Below are 19,821 nucleotides of genomic sequence, written 5' to 3'. Positions count from 1 at the left end.
GACCAGAAGATCAGAACACAGCAAGAACAGATACGGGAGCTGGAGACACAGCATGAAATGCAGAGGAATGTTCTGAGCAATGCCAGGAAGGACCTGGAGGAGAGAGATCAGAAGATCAGAACACAGCAGGAAAAGATACAGGAGCTGGAGGAGCAGCAGGAAAGGCAGAGGAGTTCTCTAAACAATACCAGGAAGGACTTGGAGGAGAGAGACCAGGAGATCAGATCCCAGCAGAAACAGATATGGGAGCTGGAGGAGCAGTGTGAAAAGCAGAAGAGTGCTCTAAGTAAGATAAGTAAAGACCTAGAAGAGCGAGACCAGGAGATCAAATTCCAGGAGAGGAAGGTGATGGCTCTAGAAGAACATGGTACATCCCAAGTAAGTCACCTGCTAGAAGAGCTAGATCATATGAAAGCAAACTTGAAGGAAAAAACTTTAGAGCTCATGTCTCAGGCTCAGCAGACCCATGAACTGGAAATGAAGAAAGAACAGGTGAAATCTCTGCACGCAGACCTTGAACACCTGCGGGCAGCTCTTAGGAACAGAGAGGGTGAGGCTGAGTCTCAAAGGGATCAGTTAAGATTTTTTCAGCAGTATAAGGAGCAGCAGGATGGGTACCTGCAAGAGCTGCATGGTAAATTAGAAAACGTGATACTTTCTTTATCTAAAAGAGATCAAGAGCTTGAGTTGCAGCCAAAGCAAATCCAGGAATCTGAAGAAGTCACGCAAACCAAGTTAAAGACTGTCCGTGACCAACTGGAGCAGACATTAGAAACTTTAAAAGAGAAGGCCAGACACCTAGACGTTCAAATGCAACAAACAAGGAAATATGAGGAAAAAACAGAAAAACAGATGAAAGYGTTACATAGAGAGTTGGAACACAGTAAGGCAGTATTGAGAGAAAGAGAATCCGTGATTAAATCTCAGAAGGAACTGATTGAGACCTTCCAAAAACAAGAACAGGACTCTGAACAGCAGAGGGAAATTCTGGAACATCTTAAAGTGGCAGTAAAGGAACAAAAGCAAGAAATTGTATCCCTTAAAAAGCAATGTGCAGAGTACAAGGAAAAGGACAAAGCTGAGCAAGCAAATCTTCAAGAAACAAAAGTAACTCTGAAAGAGAGAGAAAGAAAGGTGGAGTTCCTGGAGGAGGCTATCTCTAAGATTCAACAGCAAAAAGAGGAGACAATGATGCAGACTAAAGCTTTACTACATAAACTAGAATAYGCTGAATCTTCTCTAGAAGCTAGAGAGCAGGAGATAGTGTCTTTGCAAAAGCACATCCAGGAGCTTCTAGAGCAGAAAGAATTAGAAGGCAAGCAGGCCAGGGGCCTACAGGAGGATGTAAATAAAATGAGCCAGACAGTGAAGAGCAACAGTTTGGAGTTCCCCAAGCAGACAAAGCAAATTAACATGTACCAGCTTCGTGAAGAAAGCATGAAAGTAGCACTAACATCTTGCCAGAAGCAAGTGAGTCTGCTTGAGGAAATGGTGAAGAGGAGAGATGAAGACAATGAAACTCTTGTGCAAAAACTTCAGCACAAAGAAGAAGAACTGAAGACCTTGCAGAATCTCCAGTTTATGCTGACTGAAAAGAAAGAAGAGAATAGGTATCACAAAGAGCAAGAGAAGCTCCTGGAAGAAGTCTTGCATGAGAGAGAACAAAAGACCAAAGCTCAAGGTGAGCAAAAACAATTAGAGGAGGAGGAGATGAGAGGTCTTCAAGAAGATCTCCAGCATGTTCAGCAGACTCTGGCCAAGAAGGATGAAGAGATCAAATTCCAGAGAGAGAGAGTTAGGTATTTAGAGAAGACTCTGACAGGGAGAGAACAAGAACTTCAGAAGCAGAGTGAATTCCTGAAACAATTAACATCAGCATTGCGATGGAAAGATGAAGGGGAAACTCTAAAGAAAAAAATTCAGAAACTCCAAAAATGGGAGGAAGAAGAAGCAGAAAAGAAGAAAGTTCTCCAGGAGAGAGACCATTTCCTGAAAAGGCAGAACGAGCTAGCCCAACAGCTGGAAGATGAGAGGAAAGTAAAGGGGCAGGAATTGGAGCGTGTGATTGCTATTTTGAAGCAGACTGAAAGTGGAGAAATCGAATGGAAAGAGAAGGCACAAGCACTGACTCTTGCCCTTACCAAAAGTGAAATGGCCAATGGGTCTTTAAAGGAAGAAATAGCCATCCTACAGAGTATGGTTTCAGAGAGGGACAAGGACCGGTTTCATCTTCAGGTAGGCAGTGTGACTGATTATCAGTCAACTAAGATGCCTGTAAAAGATTCTAATGATGTTTCCCRTGAATATATAGTTGTTTGGCCAAAGAAACTTTAACTGCATCCAGGTGCCATAGCACAGGCCAGAGACCATTCACATGCTAGGATTTTTCTGTCAAGTTCAGAACTATTGGTAGAACCACATAATTAAAAGGCAACAATGCAGATTTGTATATCAAGATTATAAAGATATATTATTCTGTCTCTTGGCAGATCCTTCAAGGCAGAGCTTGTTGTTAAAGTTACATCAAATACAAAACTGAGGGATGGATAATAGATTCTTTCTTGTCTAGGCAAGTTTAGCTAAAACAGTGTGGTTAGGCTCTGGCAGGAAAAGGAAAGGGCATGGTTCACCAAACTGATGTTCTGAACTTAGTAGAATTTTATAAAGGTGACTGAACAGCAGCTGCACTGATGGTGCTTATAGTATGCTTTCAGAGGTGGATCTGTTGTTTCTGATTACAAACATTCTATTGCTTGTGATTAAGCAAGAATTTATTTGGTTACTTGTGGGATTATGTAAGGCTATCACAAGATCTCTGGTTATAATTCCTGGGAAGATGCATTTGAACAGTGTTCTTAAGAATAGGCACTTCTCCACAAAGTGATGGTTTCTATAACTCAAGTTGGCCTGATAGATTTTTGAGGTACAAATTTTCTGAAATATATATATATATATATATAAAAAGAATTTACACCGCCAGCTAATGGAGTTAAAGATTCCATTGCACATACAGGATATGCTTGTAGTGCAGTCTAAAAAAGAGTGAAGAATAACTTGTGTGGTTTTCTTCGAGGTGACCTTCAGTTATCTRGCTCTTGCGCCAGTTGCAATGGCCTAGGCTGCAGATTGGGCTGAGACTTTGCCTTTACTTTTAGTGTACTCTCATATTAGTACAGTATTTTATTGTTAGTATTTTATATATTTCTGTCTGTTTCTATGATATGTTATTTGAGGCATGTTACCACCAGTCTAATCAGGATGATGACAGGTATTGTGATGTGTTGAGATGTGATGTGTTGGTAAGCAGAGAGGCTACAAGGGCAGGAAACATGGAAAAATGGGAGCTTTCAGTTGCATCCAGTATGGATTGGATGATGCTGGGGCATGATGTCAAGACCAAATCTGTATGTACTCTCAGAAGCTGCTTCATGAAGCAGCTCATCACAAACCCACAAAAGGGGGCACAGCTACTGAGCAGTGCACAGGGATTGGTTAGTAATGTTATTTTTGAAGAGCAGTTCTATAACAATGATATAACAGTCAACAAAGTTAAATTCAACATCCTCACAAGACTAACAAGAATCCAAAAATGTGTTATTACTGCACTTAATTCTTATGTAGTTCACCCTTTGAAAATTAGATAGATGGCTTAAAAAGAAATAGAAATCCTATCCAAATTGAAAAGAGCAACGAAACAGTAAAATCTTTGCAAGTTGCTGGAAGCTCTCTCTAGAACTGTATTGGCAGCCCAGTCCTAATGCATACAAACAGTTAGTCAAAAAAGATACTAGAAGGATAAAGGAAAACTGACCTGGTTAAGCGGCAGGGTGAGGGAGGTTGTCTGAAATAAAAAGGCATCTTTCAAGAAACAAAAGTTGTACTTAGATATGGAAAATAGAATGTATGAGTTCTGAGTAGTTAAAGGTGGAAAAAAAACAGATAGACATGGCTTGGGGAAAACTTGCAAAAGAGACAAAAAAAGAATAAAACATTTTCAAGTATGTCAGGGACAGACAGTCTGTTGGGCTAGTGTATAAAATGAGTGTTCAGAGAAGATAAGGCAATAACAGAAAAACTACATCACTCTTTCATATCTATTTCACTATTGCTTTTGGCGTTCAGGGAGGTTCCTGTGTAAGGATACATCTGAGGATCTGTCTCATATTGAAGTATCGGTAGAGGAAACTGAAACAAATCAGCTAATAGTAACAAATAACTAAACTGGATGAAAGTGAAAGATAAATATGAAATAAAAATTGGAATAGTTCATTCTTTATGCATTATATTCACAGTGATGGGCTCTGAGCTGATGTGTAACCCCTTAGGAATGAGATTTTTGAATTACAGTGGTTAAATATAGGTAAACAACAGCTTTGTACTCAATAGTAGTCATGAAAACAAACAGAATATTAGATACAATGAAAAAGAGATAAAGGACAAAAACATAATATTTTATCACGGGGAAATGCATGGTTCATCTACATCTTGCTTATTGCATATAGTTTGGGTCTTCAAGGAGAGGCAGTAGGGCTAAAGATAGCAGATTATGCTGTGAAGATCAAAGATGATGATCAAAGCTGTCGAATAGCTTCCATATGAGAAACGCATAAATATGTAAGTCTTCAGTAAGGAAAAGAGGTGACTGAGGGAGATGGAAACGTGATAAATCTCTATAAAACCATTAAGTAGGCTCAACAGGAAATGAATGTTTACTGACCCTCTCAAAACCGGAACAGAGGACACTGAACAAAACTAGCAGGAAGCTTGTACAGAAAAAAACAGACACATTTTCATTCAGTGTGTACTTAAGCTGTGGTATTCTCTGACAGATATTGAATGTTTGTATGGAGGTAAAAAAAATAAAAAGACTGGACAAAGTTGTGGAGGAAGAATCCATTCAGGGCTGTTGAGTGCCATACCTCCATGTGTGGCTTAGGAAACCCCCAAGCTGCAAATTATTGGAGGCTAGGAAGTGTCCTTTTGTTATTGTCTTATTCTCAAACTCTTCTGTAGGCATCTTCTGTGGGTGACAAGAACACGACAAAACTGCAGGCAAAGTCTGGACAGGTGAAGAATGGGAGAGGACATGGCAAGTTCATGGTGAAGAGTGAAAGAACATAGTGTGCATGGGAGGAAAATGTTACATGGGTGCCTTAAGCCTGTCATACTTCTATGCTTGTGCAAAAATTGAGGGGAGAGAGCTTTGGAGGCAGGTCYCTAGGAATACAGAGTGCTACTGAGGCTTGTGGATCAGGAGGAGACCCTCCTTGAGGCTGGTCACTCTCCCCAGTTTATTGTTTCTAGTCCTTTTAATCTTTACACAGCACCAGCTCACATAGTCTTCTTTTTGTATACTCAGCAAGCTATTGCTGAAGGAGAGCAGCTGTCGTGGCTCCCTGAGAAGAGACTCATGCAGCAACGGCTGGAATCTCTGCAGCGAGCAGTTGCAAGACTGGAACATGAGAAAACTGAGCTGAAGCAACTCAACTCTGAGCTCAGAAGGACTCTTGAGCAGGTAAAACTGGCTCTCATTGCCCCCTGCAAATCTTCATGGTCCTCTGAAACACACATGTTCCCCCACACAGTGCTTTGTAGTCTACTTCTTGTATCTTTCTGTCTCCTACTTGYCCCTATGCATGTGCACTTTCATATTTTCTTTTTCATTCCTGCACACCACTACCTGCACAGATACATATTCATTCAAGTGTCCTCTCTCTTGCCCTAGTTTTCCCATACACATGCATATTTACTTCTTCCTGATACTCTTGTGTCAGGAGCTGTTTCCCCCTGCTCCTTCCCTTCCATAGCCTATTTTGACTGCTTTTTGCCCCCAACTTTGGTGAAGTAACAGTCTGAACAGAAATCTCCTTCTTCACAATGATATCCAGAAGTCCTGTTGCTCCTTGTTTGGTGGCAGGTTTCTATAACCCTTTCTCCTATTCAACGCATAGGTGGAACGTGAACGGAGGAGACTGAAGAGGGATTACACTGGTCAGTCGCTACCAGATGCATGCAGGTTTTCTCTCTCGGAGTCTGACCGGGACAAGATGCCTGCTTCTAGACAGGTCTGAACAAAATCTTACTCGGTGGGAGGTGGGTCTGACCACACAGAGAAACTATGGCAAATCCTTGTGACAACATCCCTCGCTAATATCAGATAGTATCAGACCATGGCCCTGACCACAGACTAAAAAGAAACCATTGCATTTTCTTTGCAGGAGAAGACTCATGCTCTCTGCAGACAATTATCTGAGTTACAGAACCAGGTGAGGAGTAGGAAAGCTCTCATCAAAATCTGCTGTAGCTGCACTGGTGGGCATAATTTTGTATAACATAGCAACACAAGTTTTGTTTAAGTGGGTCTCATCTGTGAGGAAGGTGATGGAACTACCCTGTTAGCCACATCTGCTGTTCGTGGCCAAGCAACACCATTCATCTTGATCTAGTCTCTGACTTGCCTAATGATCATGTCGAATGTGTGAGGGGGGAAGGGCTTGCAAGGAATTCAGAAAACTTGAACTCACCTGAACCTGGAAAATTGACTAAGAATGATCTCCCTGACCTTCATTCATTCTGTTAACTTTTCCTATTTTCCCTTTGCTCCATTAAAGTGGAACTTGCATCATACTGAAGTTCCAAAGATCTGAGGCAGTGTTAGAGCTTATAGCTTTCAGGCAATTGTTAGTCCTGTTTTGCTATTTTGTGTTAATCATGATCCCAGTATTTGACTGAGAGGCATAAGCACTCTAAGGGTATTTGTTTTATCAGTGTAAGAATGTATATTCCGTCTACTGAACCCTATTGTCTCCTATGATGATGGTATTTGGCCATATCAGAGGTCTCCAGATTTCTCTTCCACATACTTTTATGGGTCAAGTACACCCTTGTACCCCGAGGATATGAATGTTCACATGTTTGCTAAGGGCAAAAGGCAAATAATATGTAGGTAAAGTACAAGGTGATGCTTAGGTCTGGAACAGTGAGAATACTGCTGAAGGCAGCAAGTTATCATTTAAAGACATTTTTACTGGGAATCCTGGGTGTCTGAAGTTCTGTTACTACAGATAGGTAAATGAACCTCCTTCCCCTTGTGACTTTTATGTTTTTACCTGCCCTGTGGACTTACTTCAGCAGGCAAATGAAGGTCCTCTGATCAGAGAGTTGTTCTCATTTGGCTAGTTATGGCACTCCTGGCCATGAGAAACAGGAACTGAAATATGATGTCCCACTTCCTGGGAGACATTCTAAGCAGCAGTTAGCTACTCTCCCACTCATTTCTCTGAGCTAGCTACCAAAGTATGAGAGGTTTTTGCAAGCTTCAAAGCCCAGTTTCAAAAAAATGCCTGTGTTATTTCAGAGAGAAATTTCAGATTTGTCCCTCTCTTTAGTAGAATGCTTCCCTAGCCTATAGATATCATTTGTTTTGACATCTTTTTTATATGCTATCTCCTTAGTGCATTACTGCCTTCTAATTCAGCACTAGAATTTCCAGTGAAACTGATTTCCCTTCCCAAGCTGGCTACCTAAGTTACAGGTGCTGCCATGCTAAATCCTTTTTTGGTCATCTGGTCCTAGATGTTCAGCAAATCAGAGTCCTACTTTTTTTCTGTTTTGGCTTTATTTTGAAGGGCTTTGCATTGTAATTCAAAGGTAACAGGTTCCATAAGCCATAAAAATCATGTGGGAATTGTTTGTTATTTGCGTTCATCTTCCAGGAAAGACTATTTTCATGTCCTTAGCTTGAATTTGATGATTGAATTTCCATGTGGAACACAGCCATTGGCAAAGGACATAGACGGTATCGCCCCTTTGAAAATAGAATGAAACCACTGACTTAAGCAGTTTTCTGCAGAACAGCAAAGCACAATGAGTACTGGCATCTGTTGCAAAGCAGGCAGAGGGCACCATGCCAGAACTGCTGTGGCTGCTCTGCCCTACGAACCTAGACAGGAGATGAGGGTAATCAGGATCTGTCTCGCACCAAAAAGCTTAGAGGACACACCTCTATTCATCACCAGATAAAGATTTTGAGGATTTTCAAGGCCTCAGCAGTCCCTTAGAGCTCTTTTTTTCCTGACCCTATTCATCAAATTGTGCTCTGCTGATGTTGTAAAATGCTGTAAAGTTAGGAAAAATAGGAGTTTGCTCCTTTTGTGTGTGTTATCTGTAAAGTATTAGCTATATTGTAACAAAATGGTTCTTTACTACCTGGCCCCTGAACAACCTTTTATACAGTGTTTGAGTGAYTGGTAGTCCTGCTGAGGAAAAAGAATATGGAACTAGTGTCAGTAGCACAAATCTCTCTTTTTGAAAAAAGTTAGGTTACTAAATCCTGGTAGAAGATACCTCTTGCTTTAATATACATGTAATATTTCAGTGTTGTACATGTGTATGGTACGCTAGAAAGAAACCTGAACTGACCATAATCTAAGTTCAATTCAGTGTGACTTTGGAAACCTATACTTCCCATTCAACAAGGACAGTGTTTGGCAGGGCTGGAATTAGAGGGGGCTTCTTCCTTGACAACTGGTACCTTGGAACTAAAGATGATGGTAACAAGGTGGACTTATCTGAGCTTAGCCTTTTGCTTCTTTTAGGTGTCCTTTCTGCAGCGGCAGTTGGCACAAGAACGAAAATGTAAACAGGACTATGTTGAATGCTGTGCAAAGACCAGCCAGGAACTGCTAGACCTTCACCAAGAGCTGTCCCACTCCTTAGCAGCTGTGGTCAGGGAGCCCAAAGCTGCTGTTCTGGAGGCAGAGACCCAGAAGCTGGATTGGTCTCTGAATCATAACTTGGCACTAATACCTGTGGACCACCAGTCTTCTGACAGACAGCCACTGCATTCAACAGCCAGAGCAGCCAGATGTGGTGAGCTGAAGTAACCAGACAAGGTACAGCGAAGGGCATCAGCAGGAACAAAGTCAGAGACCTGCTGTAGCAGGTGAACCATGGCAGGGGGATTTGATGAAAACATGAGTCCTGAGGTAAGAGAGAAGTTCAGAGCAGCGTGTTCAGTGTAAGAGATATCCAGCAGGAGCAGTGATGGGACAGACTGGGGCTAGCTTGTGCAGATGAGGTCGGTCATTGGCCTGGAAAAGGAGGATAAACCTGCTGAAGTGGTAAAAGTGTCTTCATTTTCTGACACACTCCATCACAGCATGCCTAGTCAGCATCTAGGTGGCTCTCCAACAGTTAGGTTTTTCCCATCAATTTATGTGCTGTTTACAAAGACTTTTTGTCTTGTTTTATTTTTTCAATAAAGTTATTTCTCCAGAACAGTGCCCCTGCCCTGACTTTTTTCCCCCTCCTCCTTCAGGTTCTTTTAAGTTCAGTACATGGATCAGTTTTTTTCTGTGCTGAACTTAGTGATGAGCTCCTCGCTATTCTGCGGGCAGAAAAACAGAGATGTCTCGTCAAAGGCGGCTTCTTTTCTCGTACAGAAGCAGCTGCCCTGCCTTAGGAGTCCTTTCTTCTGTACGCTTCCTCGGAAGGTGCCACGTTTGGAGGTCTCATAGTGACAGATTAGTGAGGGCTTTGGGGCGCTCTTAGTTTACAAATAAAAGCTTTTGAGTTTTGCAGAACGATATGCCTTGTCTAGGAAAAACCAAGTGGTAGGTAAGTACCGGACTTAGGAAGGGATCACAGCAGTTGTTCGCGTCTCATAAGCCATTACAGGGTTTTGCATGACTTAACTGGAGAGAGAGGGAAGTGAGGTGTTATAGAAATGAAATGGTGGCTAATACAAGCCAGAGATCAAGTCAGAAACACGTAATTTAGGTATAGKAGGAGGGGTTTATTTTCTTCTCTCAGTACAAAAAAGCCCTGGTGCCTGCTGGAGGTGACTTGCACTGAAACTCCAGACCTTTAAAACATGGAGGCAATAGACAATTAGAACAAACTGACTGAAAAATGGATTTTTCAGGTTCTCTTTTGTTTTTAAACATTCAGTGGCCGCAGTATAGTACGTTTCTATCAGCTTTCCTCCACGCAGGTGGTGGAGAAGCTGGAGCAGACGAGACGCGCCCCCGCCCCGAGCCCCGCTCGGCTGCAGGCCGCTCGCGCCGGCGGGGCGGGGCCGCGGCGCCGGAAGGCAGCTTCGGATCCGGGTCGCGCGGCGCCATGGACTCGCTGTGGCGGCTGAAGCGGTTCGATGCCTTCCCCAAGACCCTGGAAGACTTTCGGATCAAGACCTTCGGCGGCGCGTTCGGTGAGGCGCCGGGGCGGGCGGAGGCGAAGGGCGGCGGGAGGGAGCGGGGCCGGGCGGGCGGCACCCGCCGGGCTCATGGCGCCTCTCGTCTCCCCCGCACAGTGACCGTTGTCAGCGGGCTCATCATGGTGCTGCTTTTCTTCTCGGAGCTGCAGTACTACCTCACCAAGGAGGTGAGTGGCGGGCGGCTGCGGGCTCGCTGTGCTCTGCAAAAGCTGCCCGAGGTGTCGTGCAGCGTGGGGAGAAAGGGAAGCGAGCGGCTGCTCTTCCTGGAAGAGCAACCGGCAGCCAAACTGGGCTGCTGGTCTCTCGTGAGTCTCTGATAGAAGCAGGGCAGGTTTTGTATGTCTCTTCTGCCGTCTCCGTGGTCTTCAAAGAGCGAATGGTTTTGAAAAAAAATCCCCAAATGATTATCTTGCTTTTTGAAAGTAATATTAATGGTAAAATTTTAGTGAACACCGGTAGCGTGGAGGGTATTGGCCCATGCATCTCTCAAATCCCACGTGTTAAAAACCGTAGCTCCTGAGTCAGACAAATCAAGGGAAGGAGGCCTTCTGAGGTGTTTGCAAATGAAACAAGAACGTCTTTTTGTTTTGTTCCTAGGTTCATCCTGAATTATATGTTGATAAATCAAGAGGAGATAAACTGAAGATCAATATAGATGTTGTCTTTCCACATATGCCTTGTGCTTGTGAGTGAAATTTCTGAGCACTGGGAATAAGACGCTTTTTGTACTTGCTGAAGGCCCAGCGTACTCAGTGCGCTTAGTGCTTCTGAGCGCTCTGCTGCAGCTYGTGTCGTGGGCAATAAGGAATTTGTAATTCCTTGTGGTTATGTAGCAGTTTCAGCGAGGYCCACGTGGTGCTTATCCCAGCACTACCAGTCTCACAGTATCACTTTTCTAGATTATAAGTGTGGGTAACATTATTTGTATGTATGATGTACTTTTCAAAACGCTCAGTGATACTGGAAAAGCTGGTGCAGTTCTTGCTTGTGATTCTGGATTTCATTGTGTTGTAGCTGAAGAACTTCAGAGTCTCCTTAGGAAGATACTTGACCAGGGACAACTTTTCCATGATTCTTGTGCTTAATTTTTGAATGTAATGCCAAAGGCATGTGACAGCCATTTTCCACAGCTTTTTAAATTGGAATGAGTATTAATAATCTGAATAGCTTTTATCTAAAATARAAGTACTAATTTACTAAAGTAAAGTTGCAGGATAAAGTGAGTGAAGATTTAGTGTTTTCAAATTTTGTTAAAATATCTGTGGCTAGTCTTACTGTGTATCACTGCTCTGCACATTATCTGAAAGTCCACTGATCTTCCCTGCCTTTTTTTCTGTTGTAGTAATTTTTTAGGATAGTCTGTTGGGCTCTAAAAGTAGTGAATCTGCTTTCTTTCTGATCACTCAAGGTTTTACTGCTCTTTACTCACTTGTAAAGTGGAGTGGGAAGGCCAGAGGGATTGCAAGACTCTGTGATTTTCTGCAGAGAAGCTATACATTTTATAAGAGAGCACTTAGCCAGCAAGTGCCTTAAGGTACCTTGGTGCTAGGCCAAGATCACAGACCTGAATCTTCTTTGTGATAAGGGTTCACCAGGAAAGGCGCTGATGCTGAAGTGGGTAGAAAGAGTGAGAGGATAAAGCTAGGAAGGCAACTTTCAAATATTTTCCAGCTTAACTTCTGTACTGAAGTTTGTACAAATGTGTTTTTTTTTGGGGGGGGGGGAAGGGAAGGGGGAATTGTTTTTCTGCTTCTTTTTGCCTAAGTATATTACCCTTAAGGATAACGATTTCTGTGGCAGTTGGAAATAGTCCTTCTTGTACACCAAACCAGCCCCCTTGTTTGGAGGAGTCATTAAGGATGCAGGTGTCATGTATCCTTCCTCAGACTGTCGCAGAACATAAAAAATTGGCTTTTATAAACCACTTTGCATGCTTACTGGTTTCAGATTTGAGCATTGATGCAATGGACGTAGCAGGAGAACAGCAATTGGACGTAGAGCACAACCTATTTAAACAGCGTTTGGATAAAGATGGCAATCGTGTGACACCAGAGGCTGAAAGACATGGTAATATATTATTCCACCTTTCTTAGATGAATGCTCTAGTGGTGACTTTCCATCATTGTATGCCTGTTTCGACTTTCACAGGAACAAGTGACAGCTGAAGAGTGTTAAAATACCATAAACTCTTTAAAGAAGAGTTTATAGCATCCAAATCTTTTAACTGGCAGATCAGGCAAACTCCTATTACACTTGTTGCTTTTGCAAGGTAAATCTTTGCCTACTCACTCTGAAATTATGATAAGAAGTCACAGATGAACTTCAGGAGTAAAACAGCATTGTTAATGGTCCTTTATTACTAGAAATCATGCAGCTCTTCTATCAAAACTTGAGTTTGGTCATTTCTTTATGTTACAATGGGCTGACAAAGTGAAGCAACCTGGTTAGAAGAAAAAGCATTTCTCCAGAGAAAACTCCAGAGACTGAACGCTTAAGCCTATGTTTTCATCTTACTTTATCTATTTCATATGGCTTAGTAAATATCTGATAAATATATTTAGTTAACCTGTCAGTTACAAGCCATAATAAGTATTCCTTGGCTGCACAAACTCTTTACCTGCATTTTTACACACTATGATTCATCCTTGTGCTTGAGTACAAAACAGAAACAAATTCTGGAAAGCAGTATTGTAATCTAACAAAGGTGCTGTCCTAATTTGTCATTTTCTTTTCCAAAACATGGGATCCTTATTATCTTTTCTGGGAGATAGTATAGTTCTGATATATGTATCAGCACACAGTGAATTTGATGACTTGTATCATTCAGATCTAACTCTTCTGTTTTTGAAGTTGGAAAGTTAAGGTAAGCAGTCCCTAGGTATGATGATTTCTCCAGTTAACATGTGAATGGGATAGAGGGATAGTGTGGTGGTTATCACATCTGCTTTACATGCTGAAGGTCCTGGGTTGAAGCCCCAGTGGCAGCAGCACCAGGAAGTCTTTGGGAGGTTGGACTAGATGATCTCCAGAGGTCTCTTCCAACCTTGCTGATTCTGTGAATGTGGGGAAAGCAGTGCTGTTACTGTGTCACTTGGTAGCCTTTCTGTATTTAGAGGTTATGACATTACAAATTAAATGTGTTGAGGCAAAAATGGCTTTTCTGCATCTAATTCTCTGTTAACATTTTGCCTCCTTCTTTACACGTATTACCAGTCTGCATCTGGCTTACTACATTGGGTTTGTTGCTCTGATTCCCTATATAATCAATGCAGAGAAAGAGGAACTTCTAGAAGCAACTCATTTTACCTACCAGGGGGAGAAAAAAAAAAGGCATTTTTAAAACAGGTCAAATGCATTGCATGCAACAAGTATTTTCCTCTTTACTGACTGAAAAAAGTACACGTGACTAGTTCAGGTGGAAATATTTACACTCCAAGTTTTAAGTTAGATCAGAAGAATCCACCTGTCTTCATTAAACTGTATGATTATCAGTTTCTTTTAGTAACATTGCCATTCAGTCAGTTATTTAAATTGCAACTATAATAATAGTCATTTTCAGTTTAGCAAAATATATGCAAAGTTTAAATAACAGTACTTGGATGCTTTTCTTACTATTTTATTCCTAAAATAGTTGATAACTATAAAATTTCATGATTCCTGTGATAGGTTGTGTTCTGTGCTTAGATGGCGGTTCTTATAATTTCCTTCCTTTTAGCCACAGTCAAATTTTTGCAGTTTGATAGATCTTATATACATACAAATTGAGGACCATTTTAAGAGCAAGAAATTGCATGTGGTTTTCTATGCACTGCAGTTTCTTTGTATTGTCTAAACTGTGTGTATTACCGTTGGATGTTGTCTTTGAGACAACTCATTTGACAGCTAATAGCTATATGAAAAGAGATTGGGGGGCAGGTTTAGCTCAGGTGGTTAGAGCGTGGTGCTGCTAAAGCCTAGGTCGCGGGTTCAGTCCCTGTATGGGCTGTGCTGAGGGTTGGACTAGATGACCTCCAGAGGTCCCTTCCAACCTTACCATTCTATGAATCTATGATTGTTATTGGGTAATACATCTAGAAAGATACCATGCAACAGTAGATGTTCAAATTCAAAAGATATTCAAATTTGACAAAGTGTAACAATCCTGAAGCTATATTTCCTGAGAGTATCTTTTAGTGTAATTACAAATATAAGATGAAAAGCAATGCCATTATGTAAATAATGAATCCTTAATTGCACTTTCAATTACTTTAAACGTTGTAAGTTTTAGAATAGAAGTCCCACACAGTCATTTAATTTATAGTGGGTGTTTATTTTCCTAAAACTTTATATCTGCTTGATCATAACAAAAACAAACTATTTGACTAAAGAAATGAGAGGTAAGGTTAATAATTGATTTCATACATATTTCATACATTCTAATTTTTCATTTAAAAACTTTCTGTGGCACATACTTAGTATTATTTTCATCTACCTGCTCTGTATTTCTCAATCTCAATAAACAAGTCCYTAATAAAGTTTTATCCCCTCAGCAGTATCTGACCATATATCATATTCTCCTCCAGGGAGTTACTTATCCATGGAGCCATCTTTTCAGGGCTTATGTAGGGTAGTGTAGAAGTACCTTAGAGGGCTTGAATAATCCAAGTCCGGAGTGTCTCTGGGACACGATCCCTTCAGGATTCCTGGGGTGAAACAGCCTGGTTCTACAGGAGCCCTCTGTTATGAAAACCTTTGGTCTTTCAATATTTTTGAAAAAAAATTAAATGAAATTTAAGAAAAAGACTACTTTGGCTTGCTTAATCCTAACTCCAAAATTTACAGGTTTTTAGTATTTGTTTTGGTTCTCAGTAAAAGAAAATCCTGTTTGAGTTTTCTGGAGGGATCACCCGCTCTTCTGTGTATTTAATCTGTCATCATCCCTCATCTCCTCAGCTACATGTCCATCTTTTTGCTAGCGGTATTCAGCCTTCTGCACACAAGAGCTTAAGACTGTGTGTTCATACCCCAGCAATACTGAGATGGTGCGTCAGACAGGCTTGGCACACAGACATTGGCAGAATTAAGTCATAAGAAGATAGAAGTTCCTTGGAGCTTTCTAGTGAGCAGTTGTTGATGTGTGTGTGTGCCCGTTGTCAGCACTGTCGTCTTGGAGGGCTTGGTATCAGTGTTCCAGTCAGGAGACTCCTGCTCTAATCTTACTTCGCAAAGAAACAGCTTTGTTTATTGTTAGCACAGCCCAGCCCATAACACGCTTGTTCCAACACATGCACATGTTTAACCTCTGGAAAGGCACAGAATGATATTCTTTAGGACAATGCTTACGTGGTTTCTGACTTTCCTTTTATACAGAAGTCGAAACAAAGAACCTCAGCAGGAGCAGAACTCTCCCTGCTTTCTTAACATGCTGATATTGGACCCTTCTAAGCCTAATGCAGCCTACACATCTAGGACAGGATTATTCATCATACACTGTTGTCTTGACTATATTTGACAACCATTTCAAATTTTGTTACATAAGGAGTCCTGTAGCAGTCACTATTTACCGATCAGGTCTATTTTAGACAATGTTTTAATAAAACCTTTATGTGAATAACATACTGACCAGTGCTCCAGCAAGACTCACAGGTAACCAATTCTTTCTATGGTAAATGTTCTTGAGATGACAGATACCCGTCTGATGCTTGGTCTTGGAACCTTAGAAGGCTCTATGCATRCTATTTCAAATGGTATGTTTGTTGCAAAGCCTTGGGTTCAAACTCTTTGCATTCATGCATAGAACAGTCACTGACACAGCGAACAAGTTAGAAGCATACCATACTGTTTCTCGACATGCCTCATCACTTTGAATCCAATTTTGTTTTAGAACTGGGAAAAGAAGAAGAAAAAGTGTTTGATCCAAATTCTTTGGACGCTGATCGTTGTGAGAGCTGTTATGGGGCTGAGTCAGAGGACATTCGGTAACCTTTATACCTTTCTTTCTGCATATGCATATCTTCTTAGCACTCAAATTAATACCATTATGTTGCATGCATGTTTCTTTTCAGAATGTCTACGAAGGTCCATGGAATTAAATCCTGGGCATGTGTGTTCAGAATATTCTGAAAACTATTGTGGTTGCAGGTGTCTTTTGAAGATATAATTGGTGAGCTGCCCTCATGATTGTTAGGAATGTGCAGAGTTAAGTTGTCTGGTTTGTCCGCGTCCTTACTTAAGCTTGTGGGAAACTGCACTACCTTTTCAGTATCACAAAGATTGTATCTCATCAAGCTGTATCTTTTCTGGAATTACTTGATATCAGAGGGGCATAGCATAATTTATTTCACCATTAAGTGGACTGTTTTGGACTAGACATGGTTATGGCCCTGCTTTCTCACTTCTGCTGCAGGCCTTGCATTCTTAGGTGGACAAGGATTGGACGTCCACTGCTCCCACAAACAACTGGTGTCATTTGGGATTTCTCCTTCCTCCCATCTGCAAGGTCCTATAAGAATAGATCCGTGTTTGGTCCAYAGGTTCTGGACTGTCATTCACTATTATTGTCTATTTAATAATTTTGTTTGTCCCGTCTGTCAAGTTGCATTCTTCGCCAGGAATGTTTCCAACTTGAGAGATTCATGATTCAACCCATCAGCTTTTTCTTCTACCCAATGAAAGATGAAACCACTAAAGAAAACTGATCTTTTTCTGATGATGAGGATGTTATCCAGAGGTAGAAAAGTAATGGAGAGAGCTCTCCATTAACCCTTCTTGCAGTTTTGACTGCCTTGGCTTAAAAACTGAGAAGAATGGGAATTTAAACAGGCAGACACTTTGTTCACATTGTGAAATTATGAGCTAGTCAGAACTGTGGGACATGGATGGCATCTTTGTGGGAAATTTCCATGTAAAGGAGTGACATGGCTCTGTGGACAGACAAAGCCCTTTTCAGACTTGAGAACAGTATTAAAATAGCTTGTGTCCTCATGTCAAAATCTCAAGAAAGTACTTCAAAAATCTTGAGCTCTTTCAGAAACATTAAGCCAACCTTCAAGGTCCGGTCACTGATATTTGCTTTATTGCTTTAAGGAATAAAAATCTGCCAAGGATTCACATCCTGAGCAGGAACATTTCTTTTTTATAATGATAAAGATAGTAAGATGGTGTTTGTGCTTTTACAGGTGTTGTAATACTTGTGACGATGTCAGAGAAGCATACAGGCGACGAGGCTGGGCCTTCAAGAATCCGGATACTATAGAGCAATGCAAGAGGGAAGGGTTTAGCCAAAAAATGCAAGAGCAGAAGAATGAGGGTTGCCAAGTGTATGGTTTCCTAGAAGTCAACAAGGTGAGAGATGGGTTTTGCTTTAAACCTCCTATGTGCTAGTGATGACTTTGAAAAGGCAGTCTGAGCGCTCCTTTCCGTTTCCAGCCTTAAGTGTTCATAGTGCTGTGGTATAAGTGCCCTGGGCTCCAAAAAGCAGTTTTGTCCATAAAGGGGTGCAGTAGGAGACTCGAGAAAAGCAGTGGAAACAGAACATTGTCTGTGTTTCACTGCATGGACTGATAGGAAGCGTAGGCCTTGTGATTTGAGTGCCAGCTTGGGTATCAAACAGTTGTGGAACCATTTATCACAAAATGTGGTGAGCAAGGAAGATTCACAAGTATATTGTCTGCTGATACTGTCACCTGTGAAAGTAACTTGCTTGGTATATATTTTGTTAAAAAAAAAAGAAAAAAGGAAAAAAAGAAAAGCGCCACCCAAGCACCAGTATTGCTGCTTTGTTTATATAGATTCAGACCTTTTAATGAAAGATGACCGTCTCCTGCAGGTAGCTGGAAATTTTCACTTTGCACCAGGAAAAAGTTTTCAGCAGTCTCATGTACATGGTAAAGTATTTTCTTTTTCTATTTATTGTAACTTTTTAATTTCACAGTGTATCTGTGCTTTCCCTTTGACTATCTCTGCATTGCCACCCATAATAAAAACAGCACTGCTTTAGTGGGGAGAACGTTGTTGAAGTTCTGTTATAGAAGTTTAGAACCATCGGGAACAAATAGAAAAGTGTTTTCTGGAGGTATTGCCACAGGGATTTGGAGGAACTTGGAAAAGAATGAGATGCTGCCCACAAATAGTCTCACTTGTTCTATAAAACTTCGCTTCTCTGCTGGAAGAGTCTCAAGTCAGCTGTTCAGTCCAGGACATGAATATGAGTATCTCTGGAAGAGATATTTTAGAGAGTAWCTCCGGAGAATTTTAAGTAATTCAGTACTTTTAAAACAAATTTAAGTTGTAAAGGGCTTTCTCAAAAATATATATAAATACAAAGTGACCAAATGAGTACTGGTAGTTCGTTTATGCCCTATCTTTAACAGGAACTTGATTGGAAGTATTTATGTGATTTAATGAAACATTTGCAGTTCTTGTGATCAAATTTTTGAAGCATGAAATTTGTAGTAAAAGTTTCACAAAGAACTTATAATTTTAGCCTGATTTACCCTTCCTATCACTATCTATAGTGTTACCTGTATTGCTAAGGTAAAGATCGTGGGGAGAATGTGTTTTGTCAGAGTAATTGATGTGTTTGGAAAAAAAACAAGCTTTTGAGCCCACTTTCTGTAGATGAAATCACTTTTGTGCAGAGATCTTGTCTTTTCCATCAACATAAATTAGTCTGAAAAAAATCACTTTTTTATGCAGAACTTGTTTTTTATGTTTAAACTAGCATGGCAACAGCAGCCTTACCACAACCAGTATTTACAACACTACAACATATATCTATGTTAATGAGAAGTCTCTCCATTACATCTTTTCTCTTTAATAGGCATGAATGCAAACTGCCTGTCCTGAGAACAAAGTACCCTATGTGGTATGTGTACCCTAGTGTGTACATACCTTACCTAGGGTAAGGTCAGGATAGCTCTTAATTGTGTGTGCCCCAGAAGTCTTAGATCTACTGAACTAAAAAAGTACGGGCTGCAGAGAGAAAGTACAGCTGAAAAATAGAAAGTTATTGCAAACTTTTCAGAGGCTGAGTTATGAGTATTGGTAGTTTTGAGTGCAATGAAAGGATGAGATGATGATATGGGTAAACATATCATCATCTTTGTGCTTTGTGGGAATTCTTACATATTAAATAACAAGGAAAAAAGGCCCTTAATGCTTTTCTTAATGTGCAATTTTTTTCAGCTCATGAGATTTCCTGAGTCTGTTACAGTCTATGGRGAGCCCTCAGTGGCTCTCTTTCAGGTACTTTTCCCATCTTGCCATGATTCCATATAAACTTTTTGCATTTACAACACCCTTTTGCAAGGAGTTCAAAAGGTCTGTTCTGCTGTAGGAAGAAACACCTCCTCGCTTTTGCTTGCAGCCGGCTGCCACTAGCTTCGTTTGATGKCTCTTGCTCTTCCATTGGAAAAGACAGTGAATGATCCCTGCCCACTCTCCCTCTGCCACTCAGGATGTCACGGATCTTTCCTGGGCCACCCTATAGGTCATGTCTTTCCCCCAGCTGAAGAGTCCTAGCCTACTCAGCTGGTCTTTTGTGGAAGTCCTTCAGGCTCTGAGCTTCTTTGCTGCCTTTCTCTGAACCTCTTCTAGTTCTCCTATTTCTGGAAGTGCTAGAACTG

The 19,821-nt window shown here is 41.1% G+C and overlaps 2 protein-coding genes across 5 annotated transcripts in view; both read left to right on the top strand.

Moving 5' to 3' along the window:
- CEP250 (centrosomal protein 250) overlaps positions 1-9,279 on the top strand; it is a gene marked incomplete at its 5' end in the record, with an annotated part of 39,868 nt that extends 30,589 nt beyond the window's left edge. Inside the window, 5 exons of the mRNA XM_085302677.1 lie at positions 7-2,235; positions 5,360-5,515; positions 5,952-6,065; positions 6,219-6,266; positions 8,598-9,279. Of these exons, the coding sequence (XP_085158803.1) occupies positions 7-2,235; positions 5,360-5,515; positions 5,952-6,065; positions 6,219-6,266; positions 8,598-8,885 (2,835 nt within the window). The remainder of the gene's footprint in view (positions 1-6; positions 2,236-5,359; positions 5,516-5,951; positions 6,066-6,218; positions 6,267-8,597) is intronic.
- An 804-nt stretch (positions 9,280-10,083) lies between these two features.
- The window catches only part of ERGIC3 (ERGIC and golgi 3), a 28,526-nt gene continuing 18,788 nt past the window's right edge, over positions 10,084-19,821 (top strand). For 2 of the 4 annotated variants that reach the window (XM_085302664.1, XM_085302663.1), the window contains exons 1-7: positions 10,084-10,210; positions 10,313-10,383; positions 10,814-10,901; positions 12,164-12,283; positions 16,080-16,173; positions 17,374-17,539; positions 18,024-18,081. In XM_085302664.1, coding sequence (XP_085158790.1) covers positions 10,123-10,210; positions 10,313-10,383; positions 10,814-10,901; positions 12,164-12,283; positions 16,080-16,173; positions 17,374-17,539; positions 18,024-18,081 — 685 coding nt within the window. In that variant the 5' untranslated portion in view covers positions 10,084-10,122. The remainder of the gene's footprint in view (positions 10,211-10,312; positions 10,384-10,813; positions 10,902-12,163; positions 12,284-16,079; positions 16,174-17,373; positions 17,540-18,023; positions 18,082-19,821) is intronic. The other 2 variants (XM_085302665.1, XM_085302666.1) reach the window with 2 other exon arrangements.

Source organism: Rhea americana, unplaced genomic scaffold, assembly GCF_003343005.1.
Source record: "Rhea americana isolate MKP2758 unplaced genomic scaffold, rheAme1 scaffold_190, whole genome shotgun sequence".
Taxonomy (NCBI): Eukaryota; Metazoa; Chordata; class Aves; order Rheiformes; family Rheidae; genus Rhea; species Rhea americana.
The sequence above is the reverse complement of the archived record's forward strand: the minus strand, read 5'-3'. Positions and strand labels throughout refer to the sequence as shown.